Here is a 17120-nt window from a genome sequence, read left to right as displayed (position 1 = left end):
TCAACCAGTTTATTTCTAGTGTTTAACCAGGCTGTAAACCAGTTTATTCCTAGTGTAGAACCAGGCTGTAAACCAGTTTATTTCTAGTGTAGAACCAGGCTGTAAACCAGTTTATTTCTAGTGTAAAATCAGGCAGTAAACCAGTTTATTCCTAGTGTAGAACCAGGCTGTAAACCAGTTTATTCCTAGTGTAGAACCAGGCTGTAAACCAGTTTATTTCTAGTGTAAAACCAGGCTGTAAACCAGTTTATTCCTAGTATAGAACCAGGCTGTAAACCAGTTTATTGCTAGTGTAGAACCAGGCTGTAAACCAGTTTATTTCTAGAGTAAGCACACCTGTTTAACTGGTGATCAGACGGGACTTCTGTTTTTCCTGCAGCCCACCCCTAGTGGACACTTGCTGTATTGCAAGTTTTTGCACTTCAGCTTTGGCTTCATTTTTCAGGACTGGAGGCTACATCAGCATGAGTCTGCAGTAACACAGCCGCTGTATACCATGCTGCTGTAGCTACTGTAGAAAAGGGGCAGTTTAATCACACCTCTGACACATTTCTTTATTTAAACCAGAGCAAAGAGCCACACTGAAAGCTTCCCCTGGCAGAGAAAATGCTTCAGTTTCTGCAGTTTTAGCCTCCACTGAGCTAGCCGATACGGCTCAGGTCAGTACTGGAGCTACATGTCTACTTCCTCATTTTGTCTCGTCGCTCTGATTGGACCGTCATGAATGGGACACAGAATTTTTGTCCATTCACCTTCCAAGACTTTTCTTAAAAGTCCTGCCCTTCCTAACACTTAGTGTGGAAGGTTTCCCAGATGAATGTGAAACATGTGAAACACATCCATGTGACGAATATATAAAATGGTCGTTTATAGATCTGTCGTTGGGTTAAAATGTGTAAACACTATGGTTGGCCCCCATCTATGGTTAGTGGGGAGAGGTCCATGCTGCGTGTTCGGAAGTCCAGGATGAGTTCTTCTGTCTTTGTGGTGTTCAGTGAGAGGTTGTTGGCAGAACTCCACTCTGACAGGTTCCCAACCTCATCTCTGTAGGCCGACGCGTCTCCACCTGAGATGAGCCCGGTCTTACAGTCTCAAAACGGGCAAAGAAATGAATTAATTCCTCTGCCAGCGAGGCGTCACCGTTTACAGTTGTCTTTAGAGCTGGTGATGTGCTGTATTCCCTGCCACATCTTCCTTGGGTTATTGTCAGTGAAGTGCTCCTCAGTTTTCGTTTCATAGGCCCCCTCGGCTTCTTTGATGCCTCTCCTCAGGTCCGCTCTGGCCGCACTGTAGAGGGTCCTGTCGCCAGACCTGAAGGCGTTGTTCCGGTGTTTGAGGAGAGCCTGTACTTCACTAGTCATCCAGGGTTTCTTTTTCTGGGAAACCCCAGATTCATTTGCTGACTGTAACAGTGTCCACACAGTTTTTGATATAAGTACAGTGTCCGTATATTCCTGGAGGTCGCGATGCTCACAAATGTCCCAGAGGGTGTTTGAAGAGCAGCCCTGTAGCTGAGGGAGAGCATCCTCAGGCCATGTTGGTACGGTTTTTGTTTGTGGCTTTGTCCGCCTCTGGAGGGGGGTCTATGAGGGGGTCTGATCCAGCCAGATGGGGGGGGGGTCTCTGTATGCGTGTGTGATGTTGCACTAAACATGATCTAGAGCAGTGGTTCTCAAATGGTGTCTAGGTGTGCTGCAGGAACTTGTACCATACGTTATTGCTACAGCTGGCCTGCCCACAGATCTGACTGCTCCATTTTGCTGCTTTTTGCCCCATGGTTTGGCCATTTTTTGCCATTTTTTCCCATCACTTTTAACCCTTTTTACCACCTTTTAAACTTTAATCCTTTTTTGCCACTTTTCTGCCACTTCTGATCTATTTTGCAACCTTTTTGACACTTTCAACCCATTTCTATCACCTTTTTGCCCACTTTTGCCTTTGTTTGACCTCTTTTTTGTCCAGTTTTGCTTTTTTTGATACTTTTAACCCATTTTACCACCTTTTAACATCATTTGATTCTTTAAGGCCACTTCTAACACATTTTTGCCACTATTTTGAAATTTTCAAGAAGTTTTTGTCACTTTTAACCCATTTTTGCCAGCTTTTGCCCACTTTTGCCATCTCCATGATCCCCCAGTTGTCTGGGCCCCAGAAAGCTGTTCCCTTTATCTCTCCATATTGGCCATCTTGACAGTAACATTGTTTAGGTGTGCCTTGGTCAAAGTTTGAAAACCCCTGATCCAGAATGTTGTCCCCTCTGGTGGCACATTTCACGTGCTGGATGAATTTGGGCAGGACAGTCTTTAAACACGCTTGATTGAAGTCACCAGCGACAATAATGACGCTTTCGGGGTGGGCCAGCTGCTGTTTGTTTACAGTGGCGTGCAGGAGGCTGAGGACTGTGCTAACGTTAGCATCCGGAGGGATGTAAACAGCTATTCCAGTGACTACAGTTAGCTCCCTTGGTAGAAAGAAAGGTCTGCACCAGACTGCCAGAACATCTAAATCAGGGCAACATCATGTGTCAATGATCCTGCTGTTACAACACCAGTCGTGTACGTAAACACAGAGCCCCCCTCCTCTGCTCTTACCCGAGTCTTCATCTCTGTCGTGCCGGTGTAGTGTGCGGCCCGCTAGCTGGACTGCAGCGTTGGGGATCAGCAGGTGAAGCCACGTCTCGGTGATAAAAAAGATGCTTCAGTTCTGGATGGCATTGTTCGTAGACAACAACCCCAAACATCCCAGCAAGTCCACCTCTGAGTGGGTCAGCATAAACTAAATAAAGGTTCTGGAGTGGCCCAGTCAGGGTCTGGACCTAAATCCAACTGAGATGCTGTGGTTTGACCTTAAACAGGCCGTTCATGCTGGAAAACCCTCCAATATGGCTGAGTTAAAGCAAGTCTGTGAAGAAGAATGGGACAACATTCCTCCACAGAAAGACTATCAGTCATCACAAACGCTTGCTTACAGTTGTTGCTGCCAGGGGTGTTGGGTTCAAAGGTAAGACATTTTCTCTCAGGGTCAGGTAGGTTTGGAGGATTTTTCCCTTAAATAAATGAAACCATCATTCTGTAATTACTCACAAAGTTAGGTCTTAGATTTTTATACAAATAAAAACATTAATTCATCTTATGCCAGGAAGTTGTCTCTTTTCTCGATGATCTTCAAGTTAGCTTTATAAATGTGGAAAATTACAAACAACTAGTGATTAACCAGGGAGCAGCTACACCCAGGAACCTTCAGGAACCTGCAGGAACCTTCAGGAACCTTCAGGAACCTGCAGGAACCTTCAGGAACCTTCAGGAACCTTCAGGAACCTGCAGGAACCTTCAGTGCAGAATGGTGCTGTCAGAGTCAGTTTCTGACCTCCCTCATGTTGAACCTAGCTTTTGTGTTCTCCGTTTCATTTCAGGCGTTATCAGTTTGACCAGTAACATCGTGGTGCTGCTCATGTTCGTGAAGTTTAAAGAGCTCCGAACCGCCACCAACTACATCATCATCAACCTGGCGTTCACAGACATCGGGGTGGCCGGTATCGGCTATCCCATGTCTGCAGCGTCTGACCTCCACGGCAGCTGGAAGTTTGGCTACACAGGCTGTCAGGTGGGTTCTACTCAGCCATCACCAAGCATCCTTTATTTTACTGAAAGAATTACACACAAAAATGCAAAGACATGAATGAACCCAGTACTCAGTACCCTGGAGAGACCAACCTGGTGATCAGGGAACTTTCTTCACAGTCCTGCTGGTTTTCAGTTATTTACAGTTTAAACATAAAGGCTTTGTGGATAAGAAATGTCCATCCAGCATTGTGTTCAGCTTCTCCAGATGTCTGATGGGATACGTGAGCTCTGAGTCTACCAGAGGTCCTCTTCCAGTCAGACGTGCCTGAAAAAGCTGGAAAAGGAAAAAGCAAGGAGACATCCTAGATGCTGAATCAGTTTGAATGGCTCCTTTCTACATAAAGCAGCAGCAGCTCGACACAGATTTACCTCCAGATGTCCAAGATCCTCCCCCCATCTCTGAGTCCACCCTGCGGGGTCTCTTTCCGGCTGCTGGTTTCTGCAGTTTTGTTTGGTCGGTCATTCCTAAGGCTGCCTATCAGGGGGGTTAGCACAGTCATGGTCCACTGTAAAGTTAATCTATAACCACGTTTTATATCTATGCTGATTAATAACCACTCTTATCAAAGCAACAGAAAGAATTGTATTTATTTATGCTGTAGTACAGCACAGCATTTTCAAAATAAACTCCTCTATTCAAACAGAATGAATGTAGATGGACCAAACCTAGCTGAGCCATGGTGTGCACAAACATCAGAATACAGAACGGGAGAAATAGCGAAATCATTGTAAAGTAAAGGCAAAAATTGGCAGAAAAGTGTGAAAAGTGTTTAAGAAGTGGGAAGAATGGTTATTAACAGTTGCAAAAATGGGTTAAAGGGAATGTCACAGCTAAGTCATGATCTGCACAAACAGCATTCAGGGTAAAAATGTAAAAATAATTTAAGAATAAAAGTAAAGTAAAAATTCTCAAAACGGGTGGACAATGGTGAAAACAGTTAAAAAGGGGCAAAAAGTGGATACAGGTGGCAAAATGGGCAATAAGTGGTGAAAAGAGGCAGTAATGGAACAGATGGGGAAACAAATTTGGAAAAAATTGGTGTAAACAGTGATGAAAAGGGTTAAAAGTGGCATTTATAACCCAAAAATAGCTTGAAAAAGTGTTCAGCTCCAAAATGTAGTAATCTTAGCCAGGAAGCTAGCTAGCATCAGTGCTGCTGATATCATAGATGAATCAAAACCAGGGAGGCCCGTCTGCTGGGTTTTCAGGGGCCCAGCTCCGTGTGAGGACCCGGTCGCTCCTAAAACTCGTGGTAGCTGAAGGTGAGGATGGAGATGGAGAGGTAAAAGCTCAGCCATGCTGCTGACAGATCTGTCTGTGATCTCATGATTCAGCCAGCTCTGCAGCAGCCAGGGGGGTTTTCACCACAGAGGTCCAGAGTCAGTCAGGAGTGAAGCTGAGGTCCTGGTTCTGGTGTTGTGTCTCGTGCATGTTTTCTACATGTGGTAATAACTAACGTGACTTATTCTGAGCTTTAAGACTGAACCTTTGAGCAGCCGGCCGCGTGTTTGGATTCTTACTGCAGATTAGGAGGTTTTTCCTGCAGTAGCTCTGAGCCATGTGATGCTAATCTACAGGGAGAAGGAGAGCTGTTCCCCGCTACTTTAAGACTTTATTGTGGGTTATTTTTCTTAAACTGTGAATGATTTCTAGAAAAGAGTGGAGACTTCACTCCTACCTGCTACGTCTCATCACTGTGGTCTTTTTAACATGAATACTTAGAAAGCATTCAAATCAACACTAATGAGGTAATTCCTGAAACCCTTTTGTTATTTCCTCCAGATCTATGCAGCTCTGAACATCTTCTTTGGGATGGCGAGCATCGGCCTGCTGACTGTAGTCGCCATCGATCGCTACCTCACCATCTGCAGACCGGACATAGGTACATTAACCCATGGTGACCCTTCACAATAAGAGCATGCATGGTAAACTTCCTTTATGCTGCAGTCATAGGCGACTGCTTTATTTCATGTAGAACGTGTCAGAGATTCCTGCAGACCAACATGAACTCTCTAGGACTGTTTCTCCCTTCATAGATCCTGACTTAAAGAAATTTAAATCACACTTATTTCACACATACCACAGAATAAACATTTAGAATCTTGGATTATTAACCCTTTCACACTTTATGAAATGCAGAAATATATTTTTATTTTGTTTTATTTAATTTTAATTTCCTAATATTCATGATTTCAGGGCTTAATGCTTCATGTTTTAATGATACAAACAATACACTTTATTTTGGAGGGAATATCAACTCTATAATACCACCTCAACTCCAAAAAAGTTGGAGCGCCATGGAAAATGTAGACAGAATGCCATGATTTGCAAATTTCATACAACACAGATGTTACCGTAATAAAAAACACAAACAACATAACAGATGTTAAAACTGAAAAAGTTTACCATGCTGTGAAAAATTCTATTTTTAATATGATGGCAACAAATCATCTCAAAAAAGTAGGGAGGGGGCAAAACAGCTGCAGGAGCATTCTGCTTTAATGAGGTTCATTAGAAACAGGCCAGCAACATGATTGGGTTTAAAAGGAGAATGTTAGAGAGGGAGGGTCTCTCAGAGGTAAAGATGGGCAGAGGTTTACCTACCTGTAAAACAAACTGTCTAAAAATTCTTAAATAATTTCATAAAAATGTTCCTCCATGTGAAATTTCAAAGACTTTGAATCTCCATCATCGACTGAACACAACATCATCAAAAGATTCAGAGACTCTGGAGAAACCTCTGTGAGCGAGGGACAGGGCTGAAGGTCAATACTGATCATCATCATCATCATGATCATCATCCGGCCCTCAGCATTAAAAACAACTGGACTCAGGAACATTCCAGAAATCATCTTCTGTCAACATAGTTGGCCGTGCCATCCACCAATGACAGTTAAAGCTGGAGGGAAGAAGCCATATGTGAAGAGGATCCAGAAACACCGCCATCTTCTCTGGACCAAAGCTCATTTAACATGGACTGAGGAAACATGGACAACTGTTCTGTGGTCAGAGGAAACATGGAAAACTGTTCTGTGGTCAGAGGAAACATGGAAAACTGTTCTGTGGTCAGAGGAAAGCACAGACGCCGTGTCCTGTGGACTAAAGAGGATCTGGAGCATCCAGCTGGTTCTCCTGGCTCAGGTCTAAAGCCTGCGTCTCTGATGGTATGGGGTTGCATTAGTGCCTATGTGGGCAGCTCTAACATCTGGAAAGGAACTATCAATGCTGAAAAGTAGAGAGAGCTTTTAGAGACACATATGCTCCCATCCAGACAACGTCTCTGTCAGGACCATGCTAAACCACAGACCACATCCATCACAACAGCATGGCTTCACAGGAGAAGAGTCCGGGTCCAGACCTTTCACCAGTAGAAAACATTTGGAGCATCAGAAAAGGGAAAATCCAGCAAAGAAGACCCAGCTAGAATCCTCCATCAGACAAGAATGGGACAACATTCCTCTCCAAAACTCCATCAGCTGGTCTCCTCACTTCCCAGATGTTCACACTGATGTTAAAAAAAGAGGAGATGCTACTCAGTGGTAAACATGACCCTGTCCCTACTTTTTTGAGACGTGTTGCTGCCATCAAATTCAGAGTGAGCGAATATTTTCATGAAATGATGAAATGTCTCAGATGAACATCTGACATGATGTTTATGTTCTACTGTGAATCAAATATGAGTTTATGAGATCTGACAATCATTACATTCTGTTTTTATTTACACAGCGTCCCAACTTTATTTAAACTTTTAGTCCACTTTGGAAAATAACTGGTACTTTCCATTGATAGCTGGTGTGATTGTTGGAGTTAGTGCATTAGATTTCATGGCTTGAATGTGCAGTTTAGTCCATGGAGATTCCTGTTCCTGGAGCTCCAAAATAACAACTTTTGTATTTTTGATCTAAAAGAATAGATCCATGCCCGTATACTTCAATGGGCTAAACTATAAATGATAATATAATCCAGCTACTATGACTGTAACTGATCTCCTCCACCTCTCTGGCTGTGAGTATTGGAGGAAGCCAGCATGTTTTTCCTGGTCTTTCATAAAACACTCCTGAACTGTCTGCAGATGCTTGCTGAAATGTTAAAGCAGGTTCTTTCCCCCTCCAGAGCAGAAAATGACTTCCCGATCGTACAACCTTCTTATCCTGGCGGCATGGTTGAACGCTGTGTTCTGGTCCACCATGCCGGTCGTGGGCTGGGCTGGCTACGCCCCGGACCCCACCGGAGCCACGTGCACCATCAACTGGAGACAGAACGATGCGTGAGTTAGCGATGAACTCCTCTGAATGAAACAAGGAAAGATAACGAGTGGTAAAATCTCTGCCTTTCCTTCTCAGCTCCTTCGTCTCCTACACCATGGCGGTGATAGCGGTGAACTTCGTGGTGCCTCTGTCCGTCATGTTCTACTGCTACTACAACGTGACGGCAACTGTGAAGAGATACAAAGCCAACAACTGTCTGGACAGTGTCAATGTGGACTGGTCAGATCAGATGGACGTCACTAAGGTGAAAACTCGACCACAGTGAGATTAAGACAAGAGAGCCTTCTGTCTTTGTTAGAGCTGTGAAGGGTTTCCCCCTCCCTGGGGTCTTTTTCTGCATATTTGTCACACTTAAATGTTTCTGACCAATATTCAATATTAGACAAAGAAGACTGAGTAAATAAAAGGTGCTGTTTTTATATGATGATTTCATGTCACTGGCCACACCCAGGCCTGATTAGCTGCAGACCTGCTGAATGTAGAAATCCCTTAAATAGAAGCTGTCAGACAAAATGAAGTAGGCTACAAGATCTCAGACACATCATGGTGCCATCCAAATAAATTCACTGTAAGGAAACGGTTTCAAAGCCATCTCTGAGGATTGGGACTCAAGCACATAACGCTGAGAGCCATTATCCACAAATGGAGAAAACTTGAAATAGTGGTGAACCTTCCCAGGAGTTGCCAGCTAGAGATGGGCGATATGGACTAAAACAATTATCATGATATTTTGCTGTATTTATTGCAATAACGATAAATCATGATAAAAAAAAAATAGCACCATTCAACACAACCTTTCTGGCTGGATAAAATGTATCAGATGGGCTGCTTAACTACACCAGCTACATATAAATAAAGATATAAATATATATAGACTTTTAAAGATATATTTAGATATCTATTTGTATAAATATATCTATATTTGTATAAATAGATTTCTATTCATTTAGGTATATTTTACTAAAGAAAACCTCTGTTGCTTCTACATTTAAGAGATTCAAAGAGAAATTTAGTTTGAAAAGAAGAATGTTCCAACTTGGCACATTATAACTTTGGTGTTAGCATCAAAAATTGGCCCTAAATTAGAAGTATTTACAGCACTATTTTATATGGCCCATCCTGGATGTGGTCTTTTTTGTCCAGTTTGCCTCTGTCTCTAGTGTTTAAATCTAAAATGCAGTCTGATCTTCTTTTAAGTCTGGAGGTTCCTTCAGTGGAGCAGAGCTGCCAGGCTCCACCATGTTTGTTTTTACAGAGATAAGTCACTTACTGCTAGTCCAGGTTAAACCTTTGTTGTTAAATTAATAAAAATAAATACAAGTAAATTTGATAAATTATTTTTAACTAAGTTTGATTAAGTCCATGATGTCTAATAACACTGGAGCTAATAATGTAGTAGCAGTAGTAATAGTCACATTTTCAGGTATAGCACATACAGTGTGGTGCTCTAATGTTTACCTGTCTGCTGTCTGTGAGGTGTCGACTATAGACACACACAGGTCTGCACCTAACAGAACCCACAGCGCTGATGCATCATGTTATCTATCATATTATGTACATTCTATGTTGTTGTTAATGTTATATTATGCTAGCTTTATCGAAAATCTACATGAGGAGCGAGTTTATTACTCATATATTTCTAAATATTAGACTAAGCACTCCGTTATTTCCTCACATAAACGGTGGGGCCGTGCGTAATGTCCGCAGCTGTAAAACGGAGGAATAGGGGATCGTAAAATAAAGCACACTGTGCTGACGTATGTGTGCGCAACGATCGCAGACACACATGCCATCAACCAAAGCTTATCGTTATTATCGTTGAATGCTGTTTTCTCATTGTGGAAAGTTTTTATTGCGGTATATCGCAAACGATAAGATATCGCCCATCCCTATTGCCAGCCGACCAAAATGACTCCAAGAGTGAATCAACGACTCATCCAGGAGGTCCCAGAAGAACCCAGAACCACATCCAAAGACCTGCAGGCCTCACTGGCCTCAGTTAAGGTCAGAGGTCATGACTCAACCATCAGAAAGACACTGGGCAACAACGGCATCATGGGAGAGCTCCAAGGCCAAAACCACTGCTGACAAAAAAGAACTCAAAGGCTCGTCTCACATTTGACTGAAAAAAAAATCAGTAACTTTGGGAAATATTCTGTGGACTGACAGAAGCAGAACTCTCTAGAAGGTGTACATCCTGTTCCATCTGGTTTTAATCTAGCACAGCATTTCATCAAACATCATTCCAGCAGTCAGACATGGTGGTGGCAGTGTGACGCTGAAACAATGTTTTTTAGTTTTTGTTCAAAAACCATGATATTCCTCCACTGTTGGTAAATCTGTCAAAGTCTGAAGCATCTGTATCTACTCTGCCTCAGCTGTAGAAAGCAGGGACCCCAGGTTTGGCAGAGAACGCACCACCATGATTTGGTACCAGATTTAGGAGAGAGAATAAATGCTTGGACTAAAAGTAAAGACTAAAATGTGAGGACTTTTATGAAATAAAACTAAAAGAAATGTGATCAAAAGACTAAATTAAAAATAGCATGAACAATGGTGTGACGTTTGGGACTGCTTCGGTACCTCAGGACTCGCTGACTTGTCGTTATTTACAGAACCATGAATTCTGCTCTCTACCACAAAATCCTGAAGGAGAATGTCTAGCCATCAGTTTGTGACCTCAGGCTCAAGCACACTTGGGTTATACAGCGGGACAGTGGTCTGGAACACACCCAGGACAGTCCAGCTGCAGACCTGCACTCTTGCAAGCTCCTCTCTAAGATCCCCTCCACCGTCAGAAAGAAGAGACGTCAGGATATGAATATTTGCTTAGCTTTAGGTTGGGTTTAGCATTTTAATTTCCACTGGTTAGATTTAGAGGTAGCTCATTGGGGTAGGTGTATATTTGAATTAAGACGCGCATAATCTATGTCACTTCTGTCTGACAATAGAGGAGGAGGAGGTGGAAGTGAAGGAGCCTATCAGACGGCTGAGAGGATTGATTTACGTCACTTCCGTCCTACAATGGAGGGGAGCCGTTAGGCTGAATGAGAGTGGAGGTCTGCAGCTGGACCCTTCTCAACACACCGGCAAGTCCACCTCTGACCGGACTAAAAAAAACAACAAAATGAAGGTTTTTGAGTTGCCTAGTCAAAGTCTGGACTTAAATTTGGTTGCAATGCTGTGGTGAGAATGGGCCAAAATTCCTCCACAGGATGTGAAAGATGCATCTCCAGTCTCCCTAACCGTTGCTTGCAGTTGTCGTCACCACGGGTTTCACCACCAGTTATTTAGGGAGTTTTTCACAGGGCCAGGTACGTTTGGATGGATTTACTCCTTCATAAATGAAATCATCATTTATAAACGGAGATTTGTTTTTACTCAGGTTGTCTCTTTCTGACAATAAGATTTGTTTAATGATCCAAAACATTGAAGTGTGACCCACTGGTTTCTGATGCAGACTTTAACCTGGACACAGGAGCTGAGTAGACGTATGCCCGGCATTCTGGCCACATTTGTATGAAATCCATATCACCATACCTTAACAGTAAATGTGTTTTTTAGAGAACTATAAGTGTCTGACCAAGCTGCAGATTGTCACCATGGCCAAATTTACCCAAGCATTTGTTTTTATTACCAAACTATTTTTAGAGAAACTGTTCTGTAGCTGCAAACTTCACCGTCGGTTTTTACATTATTTTTCCTGCAATTCTGCTTCATTTCTTATTATAGATGAAAACATTCTTGGTAGCGGGGATAATCAAACACAGAGTTACATTTTTATAGTCTGTAAAATCCAGGACAGTTAAAGCTGAAGTGGCCCAGGATGGAACTGAGTTTGATACCATGGAGGATCAACAGCCAATCAGACACAAGCATTAATGTGTGCATCTTTGAGTGACAAACTAAACATGACTAAACATACACTATATTGCCAAAAGTATTTGCTCAACTGCCTTGACTGTCATATGAACTTCAGTGACATCCCACTCTTAATCCATAGGGTTTAATCTGACGTGGGTCCTCCCTTTGCAGCTATAACAGCTTCAACTATTCTAGGAAGGCTTTCCACAAGGTTTAGGAGTGTGTTTATGGGAATTTCTGACCATTCTTTCAGAAGCGCATCTGTGAGGTCACACACTGATGTTGGACCAGAAGGTCTGGCTCTCAGTCTCCGCTCTAATTCATCCCAAAGGTTTTCTATGGGGTTGAGGTCAGGACTCTGTGCAGGCCAGTCCAGTTGGTCCACACCAAACTCTCTCCTCCATGTCTTTATGGACCTTGCTTTGTGCTCTGGTGCACAGTCATGTTGGAACAGGAAGGGGCCATCCCCAAACTGTTCCCACAAAGGTGGGAGCATGGAATTGTCCAGAATCTCTTGGTATGCTGAAGCATCCAGAGTTCCTTTGACTGGAACTAAGGGGCCAAGCCCAGCTCCTGAAGAACAAGCCCACACCATAATCCCCCCTCCACCAAACTTTACACTTGGCACAATGCAGTCAGACAAGTACCGTTCTCCTGGCAACCACCAAACCCAGACTGGTCCATCAAATTGCCAGATGAAGAAGCGCCATTGGTCACTCCAGAGAAGGCGTCTCCACTGCTCTAGAGTCCAGTGGCGGCGTGCTTTACACCACTGCATCACACGCTTTGCACTGCACTTGGTGATGTATGGCTTGGATGCAGCTGTTACCATGGAAACCCATTCATGAAGCTCTCTACCACTGTTCTTGAGCTAATCTGAAGGCCACATGAAGTTTGGAGGTCTGTAGCCATTGACTGCAGAAAGTTGGTGACCTCTGCGCACTATGACCTCAGCATCCTCTGACCCCGCTCCGTCATTTTTCGTGGTCTACCACTTGGTGGCTGAGGTGCTGCGGTTCCCAATGGCTTCCACTTTGTTCTAATACCACTGACAGCTGACTGTGGAATATTTAGGAGCCAGGAAATTTCCCCACTGGACTTGTTGCACAGGTGGCATCCTATCACAGTACCACGCTGGAATTCACTGAGCTCCTGAGAGCGAGCCATTCTTTCACTAATGTTTGTAGAAACAGTCTGCATGCCTAGGTGATGATTTTATACACCTGTGGACATGGAAGTGACTGGAACACCTGATTTACATGATTTGGATGGGTGAGTGAATACTTTTGGCAGTATTGTGTATAATGTACAAGTAAACAGTTCTCAGAGGTAGAGGCGATGATGGAGGGTGGAGCGGAGAGGAACGTCTCTGATCCTGAATCCTCCTTCTTGTCTGTGCAGAGGTGTTGGTGTGTTTAGATTCTTAAACATCTGTGAAACGATCATGGCGTTACATCTTCTCTCTGTATCACCGCTCCGTTTTAGCAATGACGCTCGCTCTCATTCAATCACCAGTCACTACTCTCTCTATCGACACGTGCCAGCTTTGGCTTGAAATACAAATATCTGTAAACCCCAAAGAGCAGCTAGATAAAACCGTTTCTACCTGAGTCTGTTACCTCACCAACGTTCTGCTGCTGTTTGTGGCCTGCAGATGTCCATCGTGATGATTGTGATGTTCCTGGTGGCCTGGTCGCCGTACTCCATGGTGTGTCTCTGGGCGTCTTTTGGGGACCCGAAGAAAATCCCCGCCCCCATGGCTATCATCGCTCCACTCTTCGCCAAGTCCTCCACCTTCTACAACCCCTGCATTTACGTCATCGCCAACAAAAAGTAAGTGATGGTTGATGACTGTTTACCGTCCTTATTTAGGCTGTTAGTGTGTGATGCATTCAAAGACCCTTCGTGCCTGCAGGTTCAGGAGAGCCATCATCGGCATGCTCAGGTGTCAAACCCGGCAGCGAATCACCATCAACTCCCAGGTTCCCATGACGACCTCCCAACAAACCCTGACCCAGTGAGGTGAAGCTTGTCCCCTGGCTTAAATAGAAGATTGATTGGATTTGAACCTTAATAAATGTGTTTCTTTCTATCGTAGTCCTTGTGCTGCACGGCGGTGTTTACTGTGTAAATCTCACCTGCTGTGCTGCTCTAGTTGTTGTTTGTGTGCTGGTTACTCCAATAACAAACTGAGAATGAAAATCTTTCTTTGTGTGGACTGCACTCTTTTTTATCCATCTTTATTTGCACTTCAAAACATGTGAACCCCTAACTGTTCAAAAAAATGTTGTACAGTAACTTTATCAGCATCAGCGACAGTCAGGAATTATATACACCATGGACGTAGGCTCACCCTTTGGTTGACGAACAGGAATTCTGAAGACTGATGGCGGCGGTCATACTGATCATTCTTTTCCAAGAAAGGAGGATAAAAGTCTTTGATGTGAGCCTGTATGGTCATACAAGATTTGACGACACCAAACTAAAAGTCTTTAGACCAGGGGTCATCAACTACATTTGTACGAGGGCCAGCTTTTTCCTAAACAGGCACTCTGGAGGCCGAATGTTCAAATAAACTAAAACATTTTTTTAAATGGTCTAATTACCATGTTTTTGTACATACAGTGCTTAACAAATATATTAGCCCACCCTAACCCTAACCACAGTCAGGTTTCTGCCACAGCTGCCCTAAATTAACAGCATTGGTAATTACCAACATCATTTTTGATGTTTCTGCAATGGTTAATACACCAATATGTAGAAGCTCTTTAACCCAAATGATATTTTTAATGCTAAAATAGAATTATTATTGTTATCCATGAATTTTCTAATTGACTGATTTACAAAAAAATGCATATATAGAAGCACGTTAACTTTCTTTGATGAATGTGTCAGATTATAGTTATTTACTGTCATTCCTGAACAGAAAAATGAGTTTTAGTGGTTGAATGTTATGCTTGATTCATTTCTGACTTCTCAGAGAAGCCCAGTGAGCCGGCTCACATTTGGGTGAATTCAGTTTGAAATTCCTCATTCCTGTTCAAACTGGTAAAACGTGGAGAGCTGACTGAAAATGAAAGAGTCCGCATTAAAGCACTTCATGATGCTGGATGGTCTCTGAGACAGCTTTGACAGCTGGTCTGACAGCTGATATATTTTATTTTATTTCTAATGTATGCTGTTTTTAGGCTCCAACAGTGAGATCAGTCCCCATATCTCAGCCAGACATTTTCCCTCTAGACCAGTGATACTCAACCTGTGGCTCTAGAGCCAAATGTGGATCTTTTGTGATTATTTGTGGCTCTATTATGTCTAGATTTTAAATATTACTCCCCAAAAAACCTTAAAGGGAAACTTTCTTGCCCTTTTTCACTTTTTTTTTTAACCACTTTTCACCAATTAGAGCTACCTTTTGCCATTAAATACTACTTGTTTCCCATTTTTTGCCCATTTTTGCAACTTTTTTTTCTAATTTTTGCCAATTTTATCCATTTTTTTCCCATTTTTTGCCACTGTTCACCCATTTAAGCTACCTATGCCATTAAATACCATTATTTTTCTAATTTTTTCCCTATTTTTGCCACTTCTTTTCACCACTTTTATCCAACTTTTGCCCTTTTTCACCATTTTTTGCCACTGTTCTCCCATTTAAGCATCCTTTTGCCATTAAATACCACTTGATTCCTGTTTTTTTGCCCATTTTTGCCACTCTTGACTGCCTTTTGCCCATTTTAGTGAATTTCAACCCATGTTTTGCCATGTTTTTGCCACTTTTGGACCATTCTTTTCACACACAGGTAACACAGGTTTAGACTTTTTCCTCTGCACATATTTTGAATTTAATCATGTTCTGGGGGCCGGATGGGAAGATATGGGGGCCCTGATGTGGCCCCCCGTGCCGCCAATTGATGACCACTACTTTAGCCCTTTGATAGACACTTGACTACACTGACATCAGGCTGACATGAGGTTGTTAGTCAATAATTACATTATTTCAGAGCCATGAAATTAACAGAAAGCAGTTAAATAGAACTAGCCTGCTTATAGAAACATCAGTCCACCTAAGGGGGCTCATAAACAGAGAAAGTTGAGACTAAAAGAGGTATTATCCACATGAAGGAAGCGCTCTTAAAGGAACCCTGCATGGTCAGACCAGTTCACCTTATTGGACAGATGTGTCTCTCATATTTATACTGAACTAAAACTCTCTAGATATCTGCATTCTGAGTAAATCTGAGTTTATAAAGCCACCAGGAGGCCTCCGTGTGTTGGTCCGCTCTGGTACTGTGACGTCACTTAGCCGCAGCGCTCCTCGCCGTTCCTCTGCAGTAACCGCTGTCTCAGACTGGCGGCCAGTGTCAGGGCTGACCTCAGAGACGCTGCACGTCTCACACACGGAGAATTTTAAGATTTGAGGTCTCTTCTGCTTTTCCTTGCACCACCAGCGTTTATCGGCCAAACTAGAGAGTAAAATAATAAATACAGATCCATATTTACCCTGTTGTAGCAAATATTGATTCTGCGTGGGTAGAATATGTTTGAAATCAGTTTATGATGAACCAGATGAAGAACTGAAATGTTAATAAAGTTGTTCTCCAAACTTCTATTTATGAAGCTTTCTGTTTCCACGTTTCAGGTAAAGATAAACAGTATAAAACACTTCTGGTTTGGGCTTTTCAAAGTAAAAGCCAGCTTTAGTTTTCTTTGGAGAAACGCCTTTTGTTTGTGCATAATGCTTTTATTTTGAAAAGCTGCCAGCACACTTCCTCTCTACCCTGAATCCAGTCACTGATAGGGAGGTTTACTGAGGTCAAACGTGGAGGAATGACAGAGGGAGACAAACGCAGCTAACTCCTGTCTGCTATGAAGCTGTGATGGGGCGAGTCGTAGCAAAACGTGGAGCAGATTCAAGCAGCTGAACACGCCGCCAGTCTGAAACGGCGGTTACTGCAGAGGAACGGCGAGGAGCGCTCCGGCCAAGTCACGTCACAGTACCAGGACCAAACATGGCGGCCTCCTGGTGGCTTTATAAACTCAGATTTACTCAGAATGCAGGTGTGAAATATTCAGGAGAGACACAAATGTCTGAAATTGTCTGATCATGTCTGCAGAACTGTCCATGAGAAAAAAGGGGTGGGCTCTAAGCCAGTACCAGTACTGTAGCTACCGTAGCTACTGTAGCTACTGTAGCTAACCACCATCACTGGTCTAAATGTGTGCTATGCTGTAGGATTCATCAGATACTCACAGTTGCTCATGTTAACAGTCACTGCTGGGTAAATACATCATCATGATGTGCTTTTGTTACAGATCAGACCTTACTATGGAAAATGCTTCATTAGGTTATCTTCAGTCGTCTGATAC

At 42.9% G+C, this 17120-nt stretch overlaps 1 protein-coding gene across 1 annotated transcript in view; it reads left to right on the top strand.

Moving 5' to 3' along the window:
- Nucleotides 1–13790, top strand: part of rrh (retinal pigment epithelium-derived rhodopsin homolog) — a 33972-nt gene extending 20182 nt beyond the window's left edge. The window contains exons 2-7 of the mRNA XM_041812155.1: nucleotides 3413–3603; nucleotides 5407–5506; nucleotides 7738–7891; nucleotides 7968–8136; nucleotides 13411–13589; nucleotides 13672–13790. Of these exons, the coding sequence (XP_041668089.1) occupies nucleotides 3413–3603; nucleotides 5407–5506; nucleotides 7738–7891; nucleotides 7968–8136; nucleotides 13411–13589; nucleotides 13672–13777 (899 nt within the window). The 3' untranslated portion in view covers nucleotides 13778–13790. The remainder of the gene's footprint in view (nucleotides 1–3412; nucleotides 3604–5406; nucleotides 5507–7737; nucleotides 7892–7967; nucleotides 8137–13410; nucleotides 13590–13671) is intronic.
- The last annotated feature ends 3330 nt before the right edge of the window (nucleotides 13791–17120 follow it).

Source organism: Cheilinus undulatus, linkage group 18, assembly GCF_018320785.1.
Source record: "Cheilinus undulatus linkage group 18, ASM1832078v1, whole genome shotgun sequence".
Lineage (NCBI taxonomy): Eukaryota > Metazoa > Chordata > Actinopteri > Labriformes > Labridae > Cheilinus > Cheilinus undulatus.
This window is presented reverse-complemented; position numbering and strand designations above follow the sequence as displayed.